The 26718-nt window shown below is 46.6% G+C and overlaps 1 protein-coding gene across 1 annotated transcript in view; it reads right to left on the reverse strand.

Annotated features, from left to right (window-relative positions):
- The window catches only part of Wwc2 (WW and C2 domain containing 2), a 166319-nt gene that overhangs the window by 5816 nt on the left and 133785 nt on the right, over positions 1–26718 (reverse strand). The window contains 8 exon segments of the mRNA XM_051169994.1: positions 4929–5111; positions 5113–5172; positions 7130–7222; positions 8477–8641; positions 10679–10874; positions 12002–12132; positions 22769–22933; positions 24473–24665. Coding sequence (XP_051025951.1) covers positions 4929–5111; positions 5113–5172; positions 7130–7222; positions 8477–8641; positions 10679–10874; positions 12002–12132; positions 22769–22933; positions 24473–24665 — 1186 coding nt within the window.

Consider the following 26718-nt stretch of genomic DNA (forward strand, 5'->3'; position numbering starts at 1 on the left):
TCCATTTCACATTAACTGACCATAGCTAACCATAGGCTGGCTTGGTTTGGTTTGGTTTGGTTGGTTTTTGTTTTCTTGAAAGCTGCTTTACAAGGAGGAATTCAAGGGCAAACCTTGGTGTCCTTCCGGGCTAACTTCCCTCCCATTCTCCCCACGGCCTGGGGAAGTGGAGCTGATCAGGCAGCACCTGGGAAAGATGCCAGGACTGTGACCGACCCCTGCTCCTTTCACTCTGAGTGACAGACATGCTGCCCTGTGCATGCTGCAGTGGGACTGCTCACTCGGCTTCTTGAGACTTTAGTCCATTTCTGGACTGCCAGCCACCTTCAGCTTTCCCTAGAGTCTCCTCAAGGCCTTGGCCCGCCTTGTCCTTTCCCCACAGCCAGTACAGGACTTGCCTACTTTCTGCTCCCCATGCAATGAGAGCACCCAGGAACTTTGGAGAAGAGCCAGATATAACAGAATATTAACACCTCTGTCATTTTTTTTTTCCAGTATAGCCTAACTTTGGCATGTTGGCAGGGAGACAATCTGGGGAAGAAAAAGAAATTTCTGGCTTCTTTGGAAGAACAGAGTGCACCCTGCGTCTCCTCTGCCTCAGAGAACCAGCCGCCTTCCATGCTTCAGACTCCAGGAGGGGTGGCTAGGCCCAGTTTACACAATGGGAGCCTGACCTGCAGAAAGGTCCATCGACTCACTTGCAGCCGTGTTAAGGGGCCTGATAAAACAAGCAACACAACAGCCTTGATTTACAGTCCTCAGCTTCTCACTCTGCTTCCTAAGGGGGAAGTACAGTCCGAGGGCACTAACGTTTGGTTTTTATTGTAAGCCGTAAAAAACGCTGTTCTTTGCCAACAAGGAGTGTTGTGGAGGACAACTCTGAGGGCCGATCGGGGAGGCAGACCCAGGGTCTGCTGCTGCCTTAAGCCTCTGCTCCTCTGGGAGGCATAGTTTTTATGGCCACCAGCAGGGTTACTGTTAGGTACTTCCTTATGACATGATGAAACTCTTACAGGTCCCCAGAACCACAGGAAATGGTGGAAGTGAAAGGGCGGTGTGTGGGTATGTGTGCACCAGTGGCAACTGCCCACTTCTGCTGCCACAATGAAACGTCCACAGCTGCTGAATGGCCTGGATTTTTAGAGCTGTTTATTACAAATTTCAGTTGTAGGGGGAAAAGAACACAATAAAGATAGTTTATCCACCCACAGAGCTGGTAAAAATAAAGATAAAACCTGTGCTCAGGGACCCAGAGTCATTTTGAAAGCAGTATAAATGTGCCTTGTTGTGTGAGCCTTGCAATGCTGCCTGCTGTAAAGCTGTCACAAGGCAGAGGGAACAGCGACAGTGAGCGGAGGAGTTGGCTCGGGCTGTAACTGAAGTCATCCTCCAAGACTCATGTTGTAATCTAACTGTCCTTGTAACAGCATCAAGGAGTGGGGCCTTTGAGGGGTGTCAGGCCATAGGACCTGCCCACGTGGGGGTGCGCATGCCTTAGGGCCTCTGCATCTACTTCCACTAGTGACAGTGACCCCAGTCACCAGAGTTGCTTCCTCCTTCCCTTATGATCTTGGTGGCAGAGGGAGTCTGAAAGCAAGCTTATCAGAAGGCACAGCTCAGGATTCTGTTACCTATGAGCCAATGACAGCAGCCGCCATCGGACACCAACGGGACACATTCGAGTCAGCATTTAATATCGAAACAAACACAGATTAATGCTGAGATAAAGTATCATTTTACTGAAGAGAGTTCTGAGGTGTCAATCTTAAAGATAAGTTTCCAAAACTGGAATAGGAAGCCTGGCAAAGCAAAGGAGATCTTGGCCACTGCATCTTTGACTTTTCCCCCCCTACAGTATGGAATGGAACCCAAGCCCTCTTGTGTGTTAGGGAAGTGCTCAACCACTGAGCTATAACTCCTGTCTTGACTCTTGAGAACTCTTGTTAAGACCAGGTTTCTTGTAGCCCAGGCTGGCCTTGAACTTGCTATGTAGCAGAGGAAAGCCTTGGAACTTTTAGTTCTTCTATCTCCATCTCCGGAGTGCTGGGATTACAGGTATGCACCTTCAGGCTCCATCTTCTGCAGTACGGGGGGCTGAGCCGCAGGCCTCAGGTACTTTAGGCAAGCACTCTACATCCCCAGCCCCTCCTTGAGTACTTAAATCCAAACTGGAGAGGACTGGTCTCCAGTGTTTCCAGGCAGTTCTGAGCGCCAGGGATCAGAATTGGCCTTATATACGTGGCCATCACCTTGTGTGTTGCACAGGACCTGTTCCATGAGCAGAACTCATGCAATACAGCGGTAGCTAACTGCTGGCAAGGGAACCATACTCAGCTATGCTCAGGTAGGAGCTATACTGAGACTATACAGAATCACAGGGGCTGTGAGACACAAGTGCCTGTATGGCCACAGGTGCTGAGCATGCACTGGGGATACACCATACACCAGACACATGTAACATTGGTACCCACTGTCATAAAGGAATTGTGGCACAGATAAAAAAAGGCTAATAAATCAGAGATGTAAGTGGAAATTACCTCTTTCATCATACAAATTGTTATATCAGGTCTTCAAAGAGATCACTCCTTACACACACACACACACACACATACATACATACATATATATATTATATTAAATATATATTAAATATTTTATATTAAATATTACATGTGTTATGTTTTATATTAAATATTATATGTGTTATGTTTGCAGGCCTGCCTGACACTTCTAGGAACTGCATAAGAGGGAAGGGTGAGATATAGGGAACACCCAGATAAAAGAGAGGTCTCAGGCACTGGTGTCTGGAGAAGCTAAGTGGCCACTCCTGCCCTCTCACTGCCATTACTTGCTTAGATGTGACATCTTGAGAGGTTGGCAGCAAAGCAACAGGAAGACCCCACTTTAGAACAACAGTTCCTGAGAGCCAGGCGTGGTGGTGCACGCCTTTAATCCCAGCACTCGGGAGGCAGAGGCAGGCGGATGCTTGTGAGTTTGAGGCCAGCCTGGTCTACAGAGTGAGTCCAGGACAACCAAGGCTACACAGAGAAACCCTGTTTTAAAAAACCAAAACAAAAACCAAACAAAAACAACAACAAAAACAACAACAACCAAAAAACACCCAGTTCCTGAGACCGGAGAACAAGCATAAGCCCTTGCTTTACACAGGATGCTAGGGACATCCACGGCTGAGGCTGAGACTCTGGAGCTTGTCCCAGAGTGCCAGCACAGGGTGGACTATGGGTACTCACACCACAGTCATGCCTAACCCCAAGGGCCAGCAGCCCCACCTGTCGGTGTCTTATCACTCTGCTGCATTCATTCATTCTCACCAGTAAGCGAAGGAGCAACAGCTGTGTCTCAGAGTGGGCAGAGTCAAGCGAAACTGAAAGCAGATGGAAAGGGCTAGCAAAGCAAACTTACTAATGAGCCCACAGAAACTGTCACAGGGGAGGAGGGGTGAATTTATAGAGCGCTGTGATACAGAAAAAGCAAACGGGGAGTGTCAGCACGAGGCCCCTGAAGGCGCCAAGAGGGAACATTTGCATTACAAGACTTGTTAGGCTCAAGGTTATGACTTCATTGGTGGTTGGGTTTCCTATGGACAAATCCAAGGGCTTCCTGGGTCTTTTGCTGAGGATGTTAATGCTCTGTGGTCCAGCTGCTTTTCAACACTGCCACCAGGTGGGACTCAGGCCTTTTGGTCCAAAAGATAAATTTGTTACGAGGATCTTTTTCTATCAAATACTGTAAGGAAATAGCTTCTGTACTCCAAATTCCTACCCAAAGGACCACAGTAAAAGAAGACAATTTTTAAGCACTTGTAACATACCAGCTGAAAAGCTCCATTTCAAGATTACGTGTAGAAATGATTACAGATTGCTAAGCAAAAATATAAACCTTAACCCTGAAGTAAATCAATATTATACTCAGGCAGAGTCAGTAATATTTACGTCACACATTAGAAACAATCCCTTTAAAATATTCAATTTATGCCAGGCAGAATGGCGCATGCCTGTAATCCCAGCACTTGGGAGGCTGAGGCAGGGGGATTACATGTTCTCTTTTGTTTTGAGACAGGGTCTCATTATGTAGTCTTGCTGTCCCGGAAGTCACTCTGTAGACCAGGCTGGTGCTGAACTCACAGAGATCTCCCTCACTCTGCCTCTCAAGTGTTCAGCCTGATCTATTAAGTAAGAAACTGTCTCAAAAAATAAACAAAACCAAAAAAAAAACAAAAACATAAAACCTCTAACAATATAACCTATGTGACAGCACTTTGCCTTTAATTCCAACACTTGGTAGACAGAGGCAGGTGAATCTCTTTGAGGACAGCCTGGTCTACATAGCAAGTTCCAGGCCAGCCAGGGCTATATACTGAGATGCCTCAAAAAACACACGAACAAACAAACAAACAAACAAACAAACCCCAAAACCAACAAACCAAAACCCAAATTGTTCATTCAGTGATTTAATCTTACTTTCTATGCATGTTTTTAGGGTGAAAGGCAAATGCATATCATTAAGTGAAATGTAATTTTCTTTGAGGAAAGTGAAAATTTAGAAACATTAAAATTAGCAATGTATTTATAAGTACCCTGGCTGACGAATCTGCAAAGGGCAGAGATGTAAACACTATGTAGCATTTGCTGAAACACTGAGAGGGCTGAGATGCCCCATTCCCATTGGAGATTGCAGGGCTGCCTAGGGGCTGGTGCTATCATTCACAGATTGACAACACAACTGCTACCCACAGCAATATTTGGAAAGGTGCTATAATGGCAGGGTGGCCACGTCCCAAGTCCTAGAGAAAGGATGGGAAGATGCCTAAGTTGGGAACCACCTCCAAGGTGCTGCCCACCCCCAAAAGATGCATCCTCACCAGCCCCACCCCCCCATCCCCTTACATGTGACCCAGAGCTCTGTACCTGCTTCTCTGCTTGCTTCAGAAGCTTCTGGAATCTCTCATCTTCCAGCACACCCGGGGGAAGATCAGTTTCTCCCTGAGCTTTCAGCTCCTCCAGCTTCTGCCGTAAGCCTCTCAGGGCCTGCAGCTCATCGTTGAGACGACTCTGGCGGGTCAGTGAGGCCTGTAAGTCCAGCTCCAAGTCCCAGAGATGTGCGCACGGGGCACTCCTGAGCAGTCCTCCTGAGGGTGGGCTGGCACACGGCCTGTGGAGGGAGGTAACAGTACCCTTGTTACTGTCTCTGCCCTTCCTGCACATGACAGGAGGTGGAATGGCCACATAGCTTGTGCTGGTGAAAGTCGGAGCAGTGGGAAAAGTAAGAGCTCTAGGAAGAAGCTTGTCAAAGGTGCCGTGAGATCTGAACATTTCCACCTTTACACAGCAGAAAGCTAGAAAGGCAGGTCCCACTGAGTGTGGGACCCAGTGATAACAGAAGAGCCGGTTTTGAGCCAGCCTGCCACACAAACTAGTCGCTGAGCGCGAAATAAAGCCACATCATCTTAAACTATGAATGTGTGATCTCCTAGTCAGCCTCCCATGTGCCTGGGGCTTCATACGGGCCTTATTCTGTAGCAGTTCTCTTCAAGGGTAATGAGCGGGACTTTGGTGGTATTCACACTTCCCTGGGGAAGAGTGTCACATGACAGGCCTGTCCCACCGGTCCCAGCTTGGACTAGCTTTGTCTTCTATCCCCTCTCCTTTTTGCCCAATGTATACCTGGTCACTAAGTATCTGGGCTTCTGTAACACTGTTATTAGGCTCCCTGATTCAACCCTTGCTCTCTCTAACACATGCACAGCATGGCAAGAAAAATCTAAGCATGTAAGTGCTTTGCCTACACGACTTGCCTGAGGGTCAGAAATCTTTCCCAGGCTGGGGTAAACATGGTAACCACACAGGACAGATGACCCAAGTCAAAAGGCTGGATGTGGGAGTATGCGTCTCACCCATATACGCTGGGAGACACAGACAGAATTGCTCAGAAGCTCGCAGGCCAACAAGCCTAGATGGAACATCAGCACAAACGAGAGAGACCGCACCAACAAGGCAGAAGCGAGAAACTAATTCTCAAAAGCTGTCCTCTGGCTTGCACACCCACGCTGTGGTATGTACATACCTGTTACACACGCACAAACACATGCACACCTCAGCCCCCCAAAAAAGTGCCTGGAGCCTCTAAAAAAGGACTACCATACAGCGATGTGTTGGTGTGTTGGCCGTCAGCGCTCAACAGTGAGTTCTCTCAGGGGAGAGGGTAGCACTGACTTGTGGGCCTCGTTGGTTTATTCCCTGTATCGTCTTCAACACGCGGCACTAAGTTGGGAAGAGCTGAGCATGGTAGCTCTTGAGAGCCAGTGTGAGGAGGGCCAGGCACAGCACTGTCAGGGGTCCTCTTGGACTTCACAACTCACACTGTGACAGCCATGCAGGTCTTAGGCCTCTCTACAGTTTTCACACTGGTATTCCTAAATCAGAACACCATCCTCTCAGATTACTGAGCTGTATCTGCCTTCCCGGAAGCCAGCTGAAACCCCCAACTTAAGCCACATTTCAGGATTCACCTGGTCTATTAACTAAGCTTTTGAGTAACCCTGCTCCACTCAGCTCCTCAACACGTCTGGTTAAAACGCCTGTAAGCTGCCATCTCCTAAGAGCAGGAGCTGTTTAGGAAAGCAGTGACTTATAAAGAAGTAACTTTTAATCTCGAAAAATAATTATTTATGCAGGTTATAAAATTTGTAATAAAAAAGACATCCCTTCCTCCCCCTCCCAGAAACCCCACGAAGCACCCACGTGTGACTCCTCTGTGGAATATCTGCCCAGTTTTACGTTCCCCCTCAATCACTCAGGAGCTGGACATGGTGCAGACAGTGAAGCCTCAATAGACACATGCAGCTCAACTCACTGACGCTGGAGGCTTAGCAACCATCTTCCCCACAGACACTGTCAACCAGTTTCCAGCGTTAATCACCGCAGGCTCCAAAGCAGGGTGGAACACATCCTCCCTGGCTCAGGAAGTGACTCAGAGCTGCGGCTCCATCAGATCCAGCGGCCTCAGCCACCAGCGCTAGAGCTGGGAATGCTGACACTCAACCCCTCTGGAATATGCTCTTCAAGTCTGGTGTGTGTGTACACCCTCCGGTGTGTATGTGAATACGTACCCTTTTGACCCGCAAACTGCGCCGCTCAGTGGAGTTTCTCACAAACAGTGACTTTTTGGCCAAGGTTGAACTGTCGCTGTCACTCCGATTTAGCTGGTAACCAAAGACAAAAGAGAAATAAAGCAATTACCAACTATCCAACAGAGCTAATGGCATCTGAAAGGAGGCGCTACAGGATAGATAGAGCAGGTAGTGAGAGACACTGGGAGCTACCTTCTTTTCCCTTCTCTTTGGTGCTGAGGGTGAAACCCAGGGCCTCACACACGCTAGAAGGGACTGAGCACAGAGCTACAGACGCAGCCCAGGAACTGTATTTTAAAGAAAACCTCTCATAAACAATTTCTTCCCTATTCTTTGGTTTTCTGAACTTAGCTTTCTTAAATAACTGAAAGAGCTGCCGTTTGGTACGAGTTATTAAAGTCTGTGTCAAAGATCAATAACTTTAAAAAAAAACCAATGAAATGAGAAATGAGATCTGTACTTGAAGCTCACAGGTGGCTTGCTTCTCCCGGACAGCACTGAGAACCTCTGCTGTCTGGGATGCACGAACTCACTCCTCCCCTGCCCGGGCTCTGCTGAAGGTCACCTTACCAGGAAAGGTCACACAGAGCCCTCCTGCTCACTCCATCCCTTAGCCTGCTCTTCTCTTTCCCACGGCATTGACCCACACCCACAGCTCCCAACGGCTCCTTCAGCGTCTTAGCATTTATGGTCAGGCTCACTCACAAGAACAAAAGTCGTACGAAGGGAAGGGGCCAGAGTCTCTGCTTCTGGGAAAGTGCTCAGGTAAAGTATTTTATTGCCTGAATAAGTTCAGGATTTTAAAAGTCTCTATCTTATTGTATGCAATATTAAATCCATTTACTGTAACACATAATTCATAAACTAGGATTTGGGAAGCTGATGTAAATCTCACACTTTTCTTCACAGGACTATGAGTTTGACTGGGGACCTGAGGTCTCAGAACGCAACTTTTGTTGTAAAATCCAATTCACATTTTCTCTTCAGCAAGATTAACATGGTTAGAAAAGCATATGAAATATGCAAAAACACATTTAGGTCACTTTAGGTTCCTCAACACAGAAGAAGTTCAACAATTCTTAACATCTAAACCCTTAAACTTTACTTTTTTGCCAAGTAAATTCCATTAGCACCAGCAAGACGTTGAGTGTATGGGAAAACACACCAACTAAAAAGAACCCCCAGGGTATGACTGGCTACACCTGTCCCATGGCCTCTCTAGCCATTAGTGGCTCCAGGCAGATTTGCAGTTGCTGAGCTGGGCTCTGGAGGGCCGTGCACTGACAGAGGGGAAGAGGCCGCCACTGCTGGTGCATTGTCCCTTACCCTGCAGATATACTGGCTCCGCTCGCCTGGGGAGAAGGTTTGTGAGCGCACAATCACGCTGCTTCTCATGAAGGGATGCTGCCGAGAGTTCAGGCTGCTACGGTCTTTGGGGCGAACTGCCATATTGCTGTCAGCTGCTTCGTCAGTGTTCGTCTCCTTATCGACCTGCAATGAAAGTTGGTGATTCGTCAGGAGCTGGCAGGTGCACGGTCATGTGCATGCTGTTCTCACGTGTGTGTCGTTCTCCTAGGGAGTGAACAAATAGCTAACGGTAAGCTGAGACTCGTCTAGCGCTGTGAGCAGGGCTTGTCCTACTGAGAACCATGTTTCAGAAAGGAGAGGTTGAGGGGGGCTTTCTACTGTGAAGAATCCTACTTGGACATGTATCACCCTTGAACACTACTGATCTCTGTCAGAACACGGAATAATGATAAGAAATGATTAAAAATTCAATATAGCACCAGGAGAGATGGCTCAGCATTTGCAGGCTCCCAAGTTCAATTTCCAGCACCTACATGGCAACTCTAATTCCAGGGAATCTGACACCTTCTGGGCACTGCAGCCACACGGTGCACAAACATGGATGCAGGCAATACACTCTTAAACATAAGATAATAAAATAAAAAAATTTAAAAAATAAATAGATGTCAGGGGCTGGAGAGATGTCTCAGAGGTTAAGAGTACTGCCTGTTCTTCCAAAGGTCCTGAGTTCAATTCCCAGCAACCACACAGTGGCTCACAATCATCTATAATGTGATCTGATGCCCTCTTTGGGACTGCAGATGTGCATGCAGGCAGAGCACTGCATACATAATAAATAAATAAACAAATCTTTAAAAAATAAATAGATGAAAGCAAAATGCTAATAAATTTTGTAAGTCAAGAGGAATTCCCCCTCACACTACACAAGCCTAACAACTGCTGTGACGCTGACTGGATCTTTGGAGAGGTAACAAAACTACAACTGAAGGAAAAGCAGAAGCGCCTCCAAGTGCCAACTCCATGAACGAGCAGTTATCTGTCTTTTGTCTCTACCATGTCATCACCCTCGAGGCTTGTCTATGCCAGGTGCCCATTCCCATGCTCTTGATTGCAGCAGAGAATGCAGGCATGAGCTGGCACGCTGTGCTGGAGTGGCCAGCAGACAGCCCAAGGACGAGTCTGTACTCTCCGCATAGAGACCCTGGCGGTGTGAGCGCCCACTATCTACTCCGAAGTAACTTGCTAACCAACCACAGCCGATAGGCTCCCACTATATAAGTGGTTGCATACATGCAATAAAGCAGACACTGTTCCCTGAAACCGGCTGCAGAGTGGCTTGTCTCCATGTCCTTTGGACCCATGGGTACTGCAGTCTTGTTAGAGGATGCCCCAGTAATGACAGCACTTGATAAACGTCTCATGCACAGGGTCAGGTTGCCTGTTTCCCAACCATGGTGCCTGAGTCTAACCAAGTCAGTGTTATATTGCAGAGCAGGTTTCAGCTAGAACTCCAGGCAGCCGAGATGAACTTCAAATTCTTACTTCATGCCTAACCCTGAAATAGACTGTGAAACTTGGTGCCATTAAGTAGTGCAACCCCCCCCCCACCCCGCGCCCATTTCTCTGTTTGAGACAGAGGCTGGCCATGGAGCCCAGGCTGGCCTGACACTCATGATCCTCCTGCATGGCCTCCTGAGGGTTGAGATTACAAAAAGCACCACACCTGGGTCAGAAGATATAATTTAAAAAGTTGTTTTGTTTTGTTGGGTCATTGTTTACTTGGTTAGTTTTGGAGACAGAGAGAGCCTCGGGTATCTCAGTTCGGCCTGAAGCTCACTATAGAGCCGATGAGCCTCTGCTTCTGCCTCCTGAGTGCCATCATGACAGCCCACTGTGGCTGTTTGTGTGGTGCTGGGGACCGGATGCAGGGCTGCAAGGTACAACTCTATCCCCAGATGATACTTTTGACGTGCCCTTACAGAACATTTAGAGAGATATAAAGTAGTGAGTATTGTCTCTGTCAAGAAGAAAGAAAAAAAATTAATATTCTGGGCCCATGTGAAAATTGTCAAGTGTTTTCCATACTTGGTGATATGCCCATAAAAACTGCTCACAGTCAGCTTTGGACCCAAATAAATCCTGACTTAGAGGAGAGAACAGCACCTCATGGAGTAGCGTCTACATGGGTTTTATTTTAGGAGACTGTAGCCAAATGTTTACCAGGGTGGGAATTCCAGTTGGTGGCTGGCTAGGGTCTTCAGCACGCTCAGTTTCTTTCCTACACTGGTCTTCGCTCGTGCCAGGCCTGCCGGAGCATGAACTTGGGTTTTCTCTGCAGCGACTGCCCTCTGCCAGGCGAACCTCAGCCTCCTTCACAGCCGCAGCTTCGTCAGAGGCCTCTCTTAGCATCGTCAGGCTATGGTGAACCAAAACAAAACAAAATCAATAGCCACTGTTGGTCTGGCAGGCCTACCCCAGGCAGCATGACTGGGCATGTCAATCCATTACCCGAGAAGACCTGAGTCATACATGTGTGACGCGAGTCACATTGTGACAGCTGGAAGCTAACTAGACCAGCGGGGGGCATACGAGGACCCAGAGGTGACAGGAGCTCCACAAGGAGACCAACAGAGCCAACAAACCTGGGCCCAGGGGGCCAGCAGAGACTGATGCAGCAAAGAAGGCCCATGCATAGGCAGCTCAGTCTCCACAGGGGTCCCCTAGTAAGGGGAGCAGGGGCTGCCCCTGCCATGGACTCTGTTGTCTGCTCTTTTATCACTTTCCCCTGGCGGGTGCCTTACTGGACCACAGAGGAAGAGGATGCAGGCAGTCCTGATGAGACTTGATAGGCTGGGGTCAGTTGACAGGACAGAAGTGCTCCCCCTCTCTAAGGATGAGAGGAGGGGCATGTGGCGGGGAAGAGTGGGAGCAGGAGGAGACTAGGGAGGGGCTATGACTGGGATCTAAAGTGAATGAATTAAAAAAATATAAATTTAAATAAAAAAAGAACAGCCTAAATGACATGTCTCAGAGAGAGAGAGAGAGAGAGAGAGAGAGAGAGAGAGAATTTTACCTTATTCCCTAATGTTGTGGCCCTTTAATACAGCTCCTCGTGTTGTAATATATATCTGTTACTACTTCATAAAGGTAATTTTCTTACTGTTATGAATTGTAATGTAACTCTATGTGTTTTCTGATGGTCTTAGGTGACCCCCGTGAAAAGGTCATTTAAACCCTCAAGGGGTCATGACCCGTAGGTTGAGAACTGCTGCTTTATCATAAGTTATCATAGCGAAAGCACAGAAAGCAGGAAATGCTATTTCCAGCAGCAAGGAAGGGCAAAGAGCCCAGTCACTGAGCTGCCTTTGCCATAACCTCACCAGTTCTTCCTCTAACTCTCTACTGACCAGGAAACCAGCCCTCTCTGACGTCACACTGTTTGCCACAGTTCCAAAGGAAGATATGAGCTGATAAAGGCCCTCAGAAGTTCCTCTGAGAAACTAAGAATGCCCCGAGCCTCCCAGAGAAAGGCAGCATGTTTACCAGTCTCTCCCTGGCCTCAGCTGCTCTTCGGGCCTCAGGTCCTCCTCCTCCTCCTCCTCCTCCTGGGCCAGTTCTTGCTCCACAGCCAACAGCTCCGCTGAAGTTCTTGCAAGTAAGGCTGACACGGCATCCTGCAGAAGGAAACCATATGGCAGTTAACACCAGGCACTCCAAACAGGATTCAGAACTCCTCGGATACCAACTTACATTTCCAGCTGTGAAGAAACAGCTTGTACCAGACCCGGTTCTCCCGCCGAGAACAAACATGAAAGCTGAACAAAATGATACCAGAAACAACTACAAACTACTCCCACACGTTCTGAAGTCAGAAGACTGACAGAAACTGCCAGGGCTGGAGGGCTGAGGTCCCAGGGAAAGCAAAGGTACAAGAGAGGTGGCCACCACTGCCAGTGTTTCCTCTAAAGGCATTTGTCAACCTAGGCATGAGGCCTGCAGGCTAAACAGAGGAGCTGCCTGGGACAGCGGCCCCATAGTCCACTGCATGAGAAGCCCAGCATGGAGTGTGGAGCTACCAAGGCAGGCCACACACAAGGGTTGAAGGAAATGAACAGTGGTGAATGGGCCCTACATCACCCAGGATGTTTCTGCTCAGGCGTTTGCCTTTCCTAAGCTGCATCTGTATAGAGCAAGGCAGAGAAATAAAGCCCAAACCAGCTGCTAGGAACCTAAACAGCAAGCAGATATTTTATGCCTCGTGGGGTTCTGGGGAGAGAAAACTTGCAAGTCAAAAGCCCCAGGTGATGCAGGCAACGTTCCCATGTTGCCATCTGCCTTCCAGAAGGGCTTCAACTCTCTCTTGGAGAATACCCCAGCTGGAGGGTCTACAATCCCTCATTCAATATGGCCAGCACTCCACTAACAGCTAACGGTGGGAAGCCGAAAGAAACAACAGACAATAGAGGCAGACCCACAGGTGACTCACATCACACAGCGCAACTTATTAGAGAGAGCAGTTACACTCGCACAGCTCATCCTAGCACGGGCACAAAGAAAAGCACATCAGGGCGTCGCAATGAAGCTGCTGCAAGTTAAAGGAAAGGAAAGCCTGACCAGCAGTGGAAGGAAGAAGGGTGAGACACATTTTAGGAATCATAACACTGTGTAGATTGGGTTGGTGGCAAGATGACAGGTTATAAGTCCGTGTCCGTGAGACCGTGAGAATGGATGGAAGAGGAGTCAGTATAAACAGCCACCGATGGAGAAGACAAGGAGCTACAGAGAGGTGAGTTGGTGCCCCAGTCGCGGTGAGGTGCTTGTGCCGCAACCAGTCCCACCAAGGGGAGTGTGTTCCAGGACTCTGGCCACTGAGTGCTGTGAGGTAAAGCGGAGCACAGTGCCTCATGGGCGGCTGGGTATGAAGGGATCACCATCCCTCAACCTCTGCTGCTTCTGGGAGGATCAAAGGACCCGCGCCACAGAAGAGCGCTCCTGGAGGATCAGCAGAGCCTGGAGACGCAGTTTGGTAAAGGAGTCTGCAGCAGATAGAGTCTTGACCTCTCTACCCTCTGATACCCCAGCCACTGCCAGGACAAGCTATTTGGGGACCCTCAGATCAAGGGCCACAGGAAGATGGTGGCAGAACTTGATGCAGCACCCTGATGGACCAGACAAGGGTAAACACACCCTTGGAATCCGAGGCGCAGGGTCTTGCACACCAACTGAGCCCCAAAGCTCCAGAGACAGAGCTGTAATGTTTACCCTGGGGACGTCAGACTGGGGAAACACAGCAGAAAACAGTTTGGCCACACAACTTCTCTGAAGGGTCCAGTGGCTTAATTTGGCTGAACTTCTGGGACCAACAGCCCTTCTTGCCACACCTGTGGAGAATGACTAGAAAAACAAACAAATAAAGGGAAAAAAACCACAATGCAAGGGGCAGGAGAAACCACACTTCTCCAACCAGAAAACACACTGCCAAAGCACACAAGTACTTTCCAGCTCATCCTATTGCCTGGTTTCTTTATTTTTTAAATATTAATCTTTTAAATCTTATTATTTTTAGTTTTTATTTTAGTGTTTATACTTCCGTATTTCAGTTTTAGTAGTTATGTACAATTATAGAAAACCTTTTATGTCTGTTCTTCCTTTCTCCAAGCCTAACACACAATATTTTTCTATTTTTGTTTTCCTTCTAACCATATATTTTCCTCCCATTCTTACCTTCCATTTCCTATCCCCCCTCACATCACTATTTAAATGTTGATACCCTTACCCTCCCCCCTCAAATCTAGAAAATACATTTTCCCCAAACAGCACCATAAAGACCTACAGGGGACACAGTGAGGCACTCAAGTGTTTTCTGCTGCAGTTGGCATTGGGACTGGCACACTCCCACACCTGTTACCTTGGTCAGCTCCCTTCCCACCACGAACAGTACCACCTAACCCAGTGGTTATCAACTCCGGGGTAGTGACCCCTCTAAGGGTTGCATATCAGATATTTACAGTAGCAAAATTACAGTTATTTAGGAGCAACGAAATAATTTTATTGTTGAGGCCACCACATCATGAGGAACCGTATTACAGGGTCGCAGCTTCAGGAAGGGTGAGAACTGCTGATCTAAGAGTAATGGCAACTCACCAGTTTTCATGTAAAATAAACAAAGCAGTGGGGACAGAAGGAAATAATAATAATAATCATAATAATAATAATAATAATAATAATAATAATAATAATAATAAAACAACAGGAGGCATGGTGCATACCAATAGATGTGCAAATATACTGTCCATGTAGAGGATTCACATCAGCAGATCAATAAAGAAATCAACTCAGAACCCGGACAAGAAAGTCACCCAGCATGTGAAATGGTCAGTGACGTGTACAACATGGAAGACACAGACACACTGAAAAGGAACACACATAAATTATGCAAATTCTAAAAGTCAATGGATTAATTAGCAAACATAGCTGAGTGCAGCACCAGGAAGCAAGATTAAGCAAGAACTCATCTCAGGAATAAACAGCGACATTGAGACAGTGCACACAGATGCGTATGAAGAAAACCACATGACTATGACCAAACTTCCAGGAACTCTGGGATACGTTCAAGAGACCAAACCACCACATAAGGAGCTGAGATAAGCTTTAAAGGCTTTGACACTCTATTCAGTGAGATTAGGGCTACAGATTCCACAAACCTAAGAGAAGGAGATAGCTTCCCAAACACAAGAAGCATTTGGAACTGCAGACAGACATGGTCAGAGAAGAAAGAGCCTCCTTAAGTCAAGGTACCACAGTGCAAGGAAGGGGCTGGGGAGATGGCTCAGGCAGTGCAGCGGTTGTCTTGCAAGCATGGGGACCTAGATTAGATTCGCTGAAAGAGAACTGGGCATAGCAGCAGCATCTGTAATACTAGTGCTAGAGAGGTGTGGCTATGTGGATACCTGGGGCTTGCTGGCCACTAAGGTACAGGGAGGTGTGGCTATGTGGATACCTGGGGCTTGCTGGCCACTAAGGTACAGGCAGGTGTGGCTATGTGGATACCTGGGGCTTGCTGGCCACTAAGGTACAGGGAGGTGTGGCTATGTGGATACCTGGGGCTTGCTGGCCACTAAGGTACAGGGAGGTGTGGCTATGTGGATACCTGGGGCTTGCTGGCCACTAAGGCATAGGGAGGTGTGGCTATGTGGATACCCTGGGCTTGCTGGCCACTAAGGCATAGGGAGGTGTGGCTATGTGGATACCCTGGGCTTGCTGGCCACCAAGGCATAGGGAGGTGTGGCTATGTGGATACCCGGGGCTTGCTGGCCACTAAGGCATAGGGAGGTGTGGCTATGTGTATACCTGTGGCTTGCTGGCCACCAAGGCAACGTCCAGGCCAGTGAGGTCCTGTCTCAGAAAACAAAGTGAGAAACACGTGAAGAATGAGAGCGGAAGCTGTCCTGCGGCCTGTACATGTATGCTCATATTAGTGCATACGTACTTGCACACAAATGAACACATGAATAAACCACATATGTGCACACAAAGTAAAAGACCCTAATGAAACAAAGCAAAGGGGTCACTAAAAGCTGTAAGGGAAAAACGCCACCTGCATGAAACGGTAAAACATCAGACTTTTTGTGAGCAACCTACACCCAGGAGAACACAGGACAGCATTCCTGACCACAAAGCTGCAGCAGCTGGGAATTCTGAAAGAAACACTATGTATGGAGGAAGCAAACAGTTCTAGCTACAGAAACATAGGAAAGGACACATCTTACGTGAGAAACAAATGAATCTTACGTATCAGAGCAAACCATTAACCCCAGCACTAAGTTGGCTGTGTGTGTGTGTGTGTGTGTGTGTGTGTGTGTGTGTGTGTGTGTGTCTAGAACAACAATCAATCCAATCAGCCAGACGACCACCAACAGAACCATGGGAAACAGCAAGCTCCTCTCAAAACAAAGGCTAAGTGCAACTGTCCTTAACTCATCAACTAATGCCGGCTAACCAATGCTCCATTAAAAAGCAGGATTCAGCTAGTGGCTCTCTCCAAGAATCTGACATAGTTAGTAAAGACATCCCAACTTAAGAGTCAGAGGCTGGAAATCAGCTACCAACCAGATGGACGCTACCTCAGTTATCAGGCTGACTGCTTCACACCAGTTTGTGGGCTATGCCCTTCATCGAGTTATGTCAACTCCGAAGCTCAAGAGTAGCGATGCTGGCAACATGGGCCTGCCAAGGAGAGGCTATAGCAAGGGGCTCGGCCTAATAAGGAAAAAACATGTATGTGCAGAGTTGCAAAGACCTATGGAGAAAGTGACTTTTCTGCGCAGTTGTGAAGAAAAAAAGACAGGGGTCTCTGTGTGTCCTTGGTCATCCACAAACTTGCCCTATAGATCAGGCTGACCTCCAACTCTGAGGAGATCTACCTGCGTCTGCCTCCCAAGTGCTGGGATGAATGGCACGCGGCACCATTGCCTTGCTAGATAGGCTGGTCTTGCTGCCCGGCTTCAAACACAGTGACAATCACAGTGGGTGGAAATGCCAAGACAGAGAAGGCCTCACAGCAATATGGGAAGACACAAGGCAAAGAGCACATATATGCCTGTCAAATATGGGATGGTGAGTGAGGAACCGTATTACTGATGATTTAATGGGAAGGAAATGGAAATTTAAAACTTGGATTGATCCAAAGAGGGGGGCAGAGATGGGGCTAACAACAACAAACTATAAGGCAAATAAATTCAAATCCAAACATGTGAGTAGAATAAATGTAAGTGTAATAGGTATTCCAATTAAAAATTGAAGACACTGATCGGACAATAAACTGACATTAACTACATGCTGTTTTCAAGTAAAACAACATAAATAATAAAAATCTTGAAAGAAAAAGAATGAAAAATGATAAGCCATGAAGACAGTACATTAAAAAAGGATTTACAGCCTTTAATCCCAGCACTTGGGAGGCAGAGGCAGGCAGATCGCTGTGAGTTCAAGGCCAACCTGGTCTACCAAGTGAGTCTAGGACAGGAAAGGCTACACAGAGAAACCCTGTCCTGAAAACAAAAACAAAACAAAACAAAACAAAAAATTAGATTATAGAAAACCAGACCAGTCCTATGCTGTGCTGGTTTGAATAGACAGGGGCCCCATAGAGTCATGTGACCATAGGGAGTGGCACTATTAGGAGGTGTGGCCTTGCTGGAGAAAGTATGTCATTGTGTTGGTGGGCTTTGAGTTATCCATGCTTAAGCCATGCCCAGTATGGCACACAGTCTCCTTCTGTTGCTTACAGGGGCAGAACTCTCAGCTCCGTCTCCAGCACCATGTCTGTGTGCGGGCCGCCATGTTCCCTACCATGACGATAATGGACTAAACCCCTGAAACTGTAAGTCAGTCCTAATTGTTTTCCTTTATAAGAGTTTCTGGGGTCATGGTGTTTACTCTTCATAGCAATGAAACCCTAACTAAGACACGTGCTAGTAAAGAAATTATACCTTTAATTTACAAATAGCCTTTGTTCCAGGCCCGAACACCCAGTGAGTGTCCTTGACGTTAATACAAACCTGCACATGTAGAATGGGAGATGTGGGAACTCTGTAAGCTGTCACCTGACTTTTATCAGGGCTCCTTCTCTTACAGAATCCTGGCTGCTTCTTAGGAATAATTAAGGAGGCATGTTCAAAACCAGCACGGTGTGCTTCATTATCTTTTCACACCCAGGAGGACTTTGCTGTATTTGTTTTCGTTCTTGATGTCAGTAATTTGTGCCCTTTTTATGCATTCTTATCAGATATTTGTCAAATTTTAAATTTTATTTAAATAATTACAACAGTTTCTGCAGTCAGAAAAATAAAAAAAGACATTCCTCAACACAGAAGGAAGACAGAAAAACTTCAATGCCAAAGTGAAAATGAGGGGGAAAAAAATCAGTTAACTGAATTCACACACACACACACACACACACACAAAATGTACCATGGTTATGTCTGCTTTAACATTTAAAAGTCACTTAAGGCTGGCAGGACGGCCCAGAGAGTAAATGTGCTTACTGCGCAGGCCTGCCAGCCTGAGTTCGATCCCTGGGAGCCACACTAGGGGTGTGGAGCAGACCCCTGAAGTCACCCTCTAACGGCTACCTAAGCATCGTGGCATGCATGTCCCACCTCTACCTAAGCACTGTGGCTCGCATGTCCCACCTCCTGATAACGATTATCCCCAGAACAATTGTTTAAGTGATGAGCTACTGAAAGCCTGTGAAAAGCACAGCACTGTCACAAAGACAGATAACGAAGCCCATGGAACAGAATGGAGGAGCACACGCAGGTCACTCAGATCACAACAAAGGTAACAGCTGCAGTGTAGCTGGGGCAGAGCCTTCAGTGCACGATGTTGGAAGAATCAGCTCCCAGGAGGCAAAGGAGCCCGGACCTACACACCTCATATCCTATGCAAATTACTTTCATAAGGATTACACACTAAATCTGAAAGACAAGCAACAAAGCTTGTGTGAGACAACACTGAAAAAAAAAAAATCTCAGGCCCTGCAGGCAAATAGTTCTTAAAAGGGAAAGTTCATAGTATAAAGGGGAAAACTGACAAAAAGTTTCATTAAAACTGAGTTTTATGCCCCTGAGCAAGGACGGCACCCAAATTCATGAAGCGTTTCATATTAAAACAAACAAACAAAAACAAAAACCCCAAGTGTTTTCTAGGCTGGAGAGATGGCTCAGAGCACTCTCTGCTTTTCCAGAGGTCCGTGGTTCAATTCCCAATACCCACATGGCAGCTCACAACTGTGAGTAACTCCACTTCCTGGTGACCTAACACTCTCACAAAGATACACATTCAGGCAAAACGCCAGTGCACATAAAATAAAAACAAGTTATTTGTAAACACTGAATTATTCCATTCATCCAAAGATGATAGTATGAAAACGAAAAGGTAAGTTACGGAGAGTAATAGACACTTGTGATAAATTTATTTAAAATATTCATTTTAAAATTAAGGACCTGGGGCTGGAGAGATGGCTTGGAGAGGGCCCGAGTTCAAGTCCCAGCACCCGGAGTGTGGCAGCAGTTTTACCAACTATATGTACACAGGTTAATAGCAATAGTATTAACAATCAGACCAAACTAGTAACAACTCAAGATGGTCAACAACAACAGCACAGATAAGCTGAGACACAGTTAGCCGATGACATACTGCCTAACCACGGGAGCTAATGGGCGGCAAATACACAGGGCAGCAGGTGAGTGTCACAAGATGCCACACGCAAGGGGCAGACTCAAATCACATCCAATTCAATGACATGAAAGACAGACACAAAGTGGGGCCATTGCTTTGGGGAGACGGTGTTAACAGCAGGGGTGGGCACGTGACAACGTGCTGTGTTGATGTGGGTCAAGGCTACACAGGTGCTGCTGCTTTGTGATAATTCAGACTGCTGGGGTGAGATTTGTGCTCTTTGTTGTAAATCTCTCCATTGTCTTTTTCCACAAAGCGAATACCAGAGGAGAGAGATTAGATGAGGATGAAAGGTGAAATAAAATTAGTGTAGGAGCACAGACCTAAGGAACATCTACAAACACTCTGGACAATTACTTTTCTCAAGTGCGCACAGACATTCTGTAGGATATACTGGGCCATAAAAGTGGGCTTGGTAAATTCCAGAGGACCATATCATGCTGAGTGTGGCTTTTGGTCACACTGGGATGAAACTAAAGACCAGTAACAGAAGAAGACATGAGAAATTAACAAATAAACAGAAATTAACATTCCCAAACAAGCAAAAACGTAAAGAGATCACAAGGCACCTGGGAACACACCGAGCTGAGTGGAGACAGATGCCGGAGATGCTCTCGGGCTATAGCATGTCCATTATAGGAGGGAGGCATCAACCCAACTTCCCACCTGAAGAAAGTGTGAAAAGCTGGGCCAAAAAACCCTAGAGCAAGCAGAAGAAAGGACTGAGGAGACCAAGGAGGAAATTCATGGGAGAAGAACATTCCAGAAAGAAAAACCTGGGTTGACTCTTCAGAAATCCCCAAAACAATAGCACACCTGCAGTCAGCCTCATCAAGAGAGTAGCAGGAGCTTCAGAATGAATGATGGCTTGGTTAGGGGCCAGCTTTTAACAGCTGAACATCTCTAGAACCTTCCAGATATGAACTCAATTATGAGAAAACACTATGAACAGCTATATAGGAACTAAATTAAAATGATCTCATTGAAATGAATATGTTCCTAAAATGACATAAGCACCAGAACAAATTCAAGACCCAAATTCTGAGAGTCAGAACAAATAAAGACAGTGAACTTCGAACCACAAAGACCTCCACAGCCGAGGCCCATGCGGCTGGTGGACCCAGACTTTTAAGGAATTAGTATTAATATTCTCTCAAATTCCTCCTCAGCGGAGACGAGGAGGGATCGCTTCACTGCTCATTCTGTGAGGACAGAGGAGATGGCTCAGTCCATAATGTGCTTGCATGAGGTCCTGTGCTTGCTCCCCAGCACAATTCAAAGTCTGGCTGTGGGGTACACACTTGTAATCCCAGAACCGGGGAAACGGACAGGGAGAACTCTGGGTAAGCAGGCTGGTCAGCCAGTCTAGCCTAATTCAGGAACTCCATGTTCCAGTGAGAGTCCTTCCTTCAAAACAAAAGAAAACAACCAACCAACCAAACAACAACAACAAAACTCAAACCAAACCAACCAAACAAAAAAAATCCAAGGTGGAAGATGCCTAAAACTCATCGATACCTGAGGTCGTCTGTCCTCTCACCTCCATACACATGCACACACAATGGCTATACACATGCACACACAATGGCTATACACATGCACACACAATGGCTATACACATGCACACACAATGGCTATACACGTGCACACACAAGAAAAACATGAGGACAGTAACAGGAAAAGAATGGATACGCACACAAGAAAACAATCCTCGCCAAAGTATTTGCATGCTTATTTAAAACAACAACAGTAACAGAAACACCCAACCTATATGAGGTGGGTTTTTATCAAGTAGGCTTTACCTTAGGAATGCAAGATTAATTTAACACCTAAAACTAAACAACAGTAACCAAATGAAGAATGGCGAACTATATGAAAACCTAAAGAGATCTTGTAAAAGTAAAAGAAGAATTTCGCATTCAAGTAAGTAGGAAGAAAGTCTTCCCTAATCAGATAATGGGATGAAAACACTTCATCACTTCATGGTGAAACCTTCCCACCACAATCAGGAGTGTGGGGCTGGAGAGATGCTCAGTGGCTGAGAGCGACTGCTGCTCTTCCAGATGGGGTGGACCTGAGTCAGTCCCCAGGGTCCAGGGAGGATGCTCCCCACCTCTTCTAAGCCTGACTCCAGGGGATCTGATGCCCTTTTCTGGCTCCGACAAATACCATGCTCTCAGGCATGCATGATGTGCACACACATGAACACAAACACACACACACACACACACACACGCATGCACACACACACGCATACACAATAATTCACTAGTAAAAATGCGACTACTCTGTATATCAAGAAAACAGTTTGCAATCCTGCAGAATGCTAAGCATAATTACTGTGCAACCTGGTGAGGACAATTCTACATACGTACACACACACACTAGGACACAAGCTTTCATAGCAGCATCATTCACAGTAGTCAAAATGTGGAAACAACCCAAATGTGCATCAGCTGAGGGGTGGTAAACAGACAGTGGGGCACCTGCAATAGAACGCTGTCTGGAAATAAAATGGAAGGAAATGCTAATGCTGTTCCCCACTGACAGACTTCAATATGGCAAGGGAAAGAAATGAGTGCAAAGAGAGCAAGCCTGCGTACTCTGTCAGCTCTATGAAATGCCCAGAACAAGGAGGCTTACAGATCAGGAAGCAGTGAGAGCGGCTAGCCACAGGGGCTCTTGCCTGGGACACGATCTATATACTGCTACGATTGTGGAATAGTTGCACAACTCTGTCACTATATGAAAAGACATTTGAACTGTATGCTTCCCACGGGTGAATTGTATGGCTTATGATTTGAATTGCTGAATAGCAATTTCAGAAACTTTATCAAAGATAGGAATTACATTCCATTCTTTTACTTGCCTTCCCTGTCTTCCGAAAACTATTTTTATGGGAGATAAGTCCCACTTGAATCTAAGATGGAAGTAATCTTCGTGAGGATGCTGGGGGCAGGGAGGGGCTGAGAGAGGAGGAAGAAGTCATGAATGGCAGAAGGACCCTCTGTCTGTGTTCCACATCACACTACTGCACCTCGAAGATGCTGCTTCCCCGTTGTGACTCACCAAGTCTATAGGATCCAGTTCTGGCCGGTTTGACCGAGCTACAGCCTCCTCATTTTCTTCTTCATTCTTCTTGCAAGACATTTGCTTGGAAGGAAGTAAATTATACCACAGCATGAAAATTTCATTGGAAAATGGTAAATCTGCCAGGCTGATCTGCGTCCCAGCCTACGGGAAATGGAAGAAATAAAGGGAGAGAGAGAAAAAAAGAAATGTTTAGAGTAGTGTTTGTTTTCTCTGGTAAGACAGAAGACGACTGGGCGAGCTTGTCTTAAAGCAGAGCCAACAACACACTACTGGTGACATACAGCACTGGGTGTGTGCGTACCTGTGTATGTGCTCATGTGTGCCTGTGGGTTCTTGAGTGTGTGTGTGTGTGTACTTCCATGCATGTACATGTTTGTGGAGTGGTCAGAGGATAATTTTGAGATATTTTCCTCTCCACTATTTGTTTATTTACTTAAGATGACAGGGTCTCTCACTGAACCTGGACCCACCAGGCCTGGAATAATTCTGTAACGTCAATTTTTCCCAACTAATGTCTCCAATGACTAAGCATGCGACTTTTTCTAAGTGTGGAATTATACTCAAACTTTAAAATATAAATGAATAAGTGACTAAGTTGAAACTAAAATACTTCTATTAACGTGTCAGAAGAGTGACCTGATTATTACAAAAACATCATTATAAAGAGGTTTAAAGATAGAGACTCTGAATTTGCTCTTGAATGAGAACTTAGCAAGTTTTCTTTGGATCTGTGGGTTAGTAGAATGCTAAAAAAAAAAAAAAAAAAGTGGTAAAAGAGCCTTCAGCTCCCACCCAGCCCTGGTGGAGCCTAATCTCAGCTGCACTGCTTCTGCGAGGTGACTAATCACCATCTATGCATGTACTATAGCCTCTGACACACTCAACATGGCGTCTACTGTGTTGACACTGTCTAATGGCCTAGCAGAACCATCTTGGTTTCTTTCTAATTTTATTATGAGACAGTGTCATTTTGTTTTCCCCCAAACAAAGGAAAGAGAGGAAGACAACTGTCCTTTTTCCTGTGGCTATCATTAAGTATGTGCTCGTCACCCCCTGGACCACAGAGAAATAGCTGTGTTTGGCCATGTGTGTCCGAGCAGGCCATCCACGGGGAGAGGCTGTCCTCACTGTGCATGACAGCATCCTAGACACACAGGTAAGCAGGAAACCTTCCTACTGCTTATCAAATCTAATGACATTGCTCCAAGTAGTAACAGTTCTGTCTGGATGCTCCAATGCAACGGGCAGCGGGCGAGGTAAAGGGCCACATAGTGAGCACTCGCTTAATTTCAGTTTGAATCAATGACTTATGGACAGGATGGTTTTGATATCCAGCTCCATCATCTATGAGCAAAACCCACTTTGGGCGGTTTTTATGAAAAAAATGGAGCTAAAGGCATTTTCCATCATCAGCCTTCCATGATATTATTCCGGGCTTAAGGAGCTTATTATAGAAAGCATCCCACACATGAGCTTAGGATCAGGAACTGCAAGCACACTCCACAGAGATGGTCGAAGCAGAGGCAAAAGTTCTTCCATACTCAAAGCACAGGGATGAAAGTCAAGTTTTACAGAACAGAACAGATGTAGCTGTTGTTGGCAACGTGGTAAGCAGAGAACGGCAGTGCAGAACAGGGAGGGACCACGGTGTTATTTGAGAGCGATTACAAAGGCACCTACCAGGCATTCCTCCCTGTGGTGTTTACTGACAGAGCAGAGATCAACCCTCAGGGTCTTCTGTTGCAGGGCTGCCTGAGAAATGGCCACCCTGAACACATCACTGTACAGCACGGACTCGGTGGGAGGATGGACTTTCGTTCGAAACAGACAGCTAACATCCGCGGAGGAGGGAAGCACAGCAACCCTACAATACCTGCGAAGACCAAGCACAGACTACATCCCGTGGCCTCCGACTACAGTGGGTTCACAGTTATCATTGGCAACTTGCCACAAACGAGAAAATGTGAGACACGGGGAGCAATATCCAATCAAGGCGCCATAATGGCTCCAAGCTCAGTGGCAGATACTCCGTTCTTAACCCACCCGTGCCCACCAGGCCCCTGTACATGAACATTCCAGTCTGCCAACACCACGAGACTGCAGCAAAGGTGCCATGGGAAATGGAGGAGGTGGCGTCTACAGGGCTGACCTCTCATCATCCACCAACTCAAAAGTAAGTTAAGTCCACTCATGTGGACTCAAAGAACTTCCATTCTGAGCATCAAACAAGAGGTTGCTGATGAGCAACCGCAGCCTAAGCAACATGCTGTTAACAAGGCGGGGAAACTGATGAAGTGGCGGCAGAAACATCATTGTCAGACAGGCGTGGTGGCACACGCCTACTTGGGAAGCAGAGGCAGAAGGATCTCTGTGAGTTCAAGGCCAGCCTGGTCTTCAAAGTGAGTCCAGGATAGCCAGGGCAACACAGAGAAACCTTGTCTCGAAAAAATAAAACAAAAACAAGAAAACAACAACAACAACCAAAACAAAGCAAAACAAAAAAGAAGGTGCAGATGTGACACACTCCCCGCCCTCTTCAGGGAACCTATCTGACACTCCGTGAAGCTCACAGTCCTGGAAGCAGCCTGAGGTGTTTCTCTCCTAATTCCAGAAAGAGAAATCCATTAACTCTCCCCATCCCCACTCTTGTCTAATTTATATTTTAATATATGGCCCCTCCCTTTTTACTAATTGGAAAAAAACTGTAAATTCAATCCCACAGCTGAAAATTCTGTTATTATTTTTTATTTCATATCAACATTAATTACAAAAAAAATCCAATGGTGGCCGATGCAAGGGTCAGCGTCCCCAGAGGCCTGCAAGCTCAGGAGAGCAGTCTTTTTTTTCCCTCTGCCTTCATGGAAAAGCAACACAGTGGTCGCAGCTGAGGCCAGCTGATACCCAGGCTCTCTGCTAACCTTGTGAATGAAGTGGGTCCGTGTGCTCTACTCAGGAGGCCCCTGTGCCCACTCTCCTCCTGGATCCCAACACCGGCTTTGGTGGTCATCAATGGATGCTCTACCACTCCCCACTTTCCTGTCAATGTCAATCTCCATCTAGTTCTGCCTTTGCACGCCCCACCCACCCCCGTCCCTTGATGGTGGGGATGTGAACTCAGCAGTAACCCTGTTAGGAAAACATCCAGCATGCTTACACATATTCTGCTAAATGTCCTGGCCTCCGAGGAAGACACCGTCATTAAGAAAACAGCCACCTGGCTGGGCACAGAGTCACGGGGCTGCTTTTTTGCCTCTGTACTGCCGTGTTCAGAGGCAGCTCAAATGCAGAGAAGACACAATCTGTGTCGCACAGCCACGTGCCCTTCTTAGACAATCACTGGGGCTCTGGCTGTAGAGGACACTGGTGGCAAAGAGCGTCCCTAGCAGAGCGCCCCGAGGCAATGGAGAGTGCAGAACTATGGCAGTGCTGTGCTGGGATTCTCCCCCTACCACTGAGGAATTACTGGTTGCTGGAAGCGAATACAGGGCAGTAAAAGCTCGCTCTCTGACGTAGCATAAAATGTTTCCATGGCGATGCTTAATCACTACATAATTATGTATGATATCAGAAAAATTCTTTCAAACCAATAGTAGTAATTACTATGTAGTAATAAAAATTAAAATCCTATTTCCAGTGATGTGGTCCCAGCCCAGCCTCTGGTCCAATAAAGGAACTACTCAGTCTTGCTTCCTAGCCTTAATAATCACCTGAATAAAGACCTACCCCTTGTTTGCTTTTCTTACTCTTTCTGCTCCATCTTTACCTCCTGTTGGCTCAGACACAACCAGCCTAGCTATTTCTCCCCATATCTTCATTAAAAAAAAAAACAGATCTGTTCCGGTTTTAATTTATGTGTATCAGTGCATATCTGTGTGTAGGCATCTTGCCAGGGTCAGAAGAGGGTGCTAGTCCCCTGGAACTATGGC

This window comes from Acomys russatus, chromosome 27 (assembly GCF_903995435.1).
Source record: "Acomys russatus chromosome 27, mAcoRus1.1, whole genome shotgun sequence".
NCBI lineage: Eukaryota > Metazoa > Chordata > Mammalia > Rodentia > Muridae > Acomys > Acomys russatus.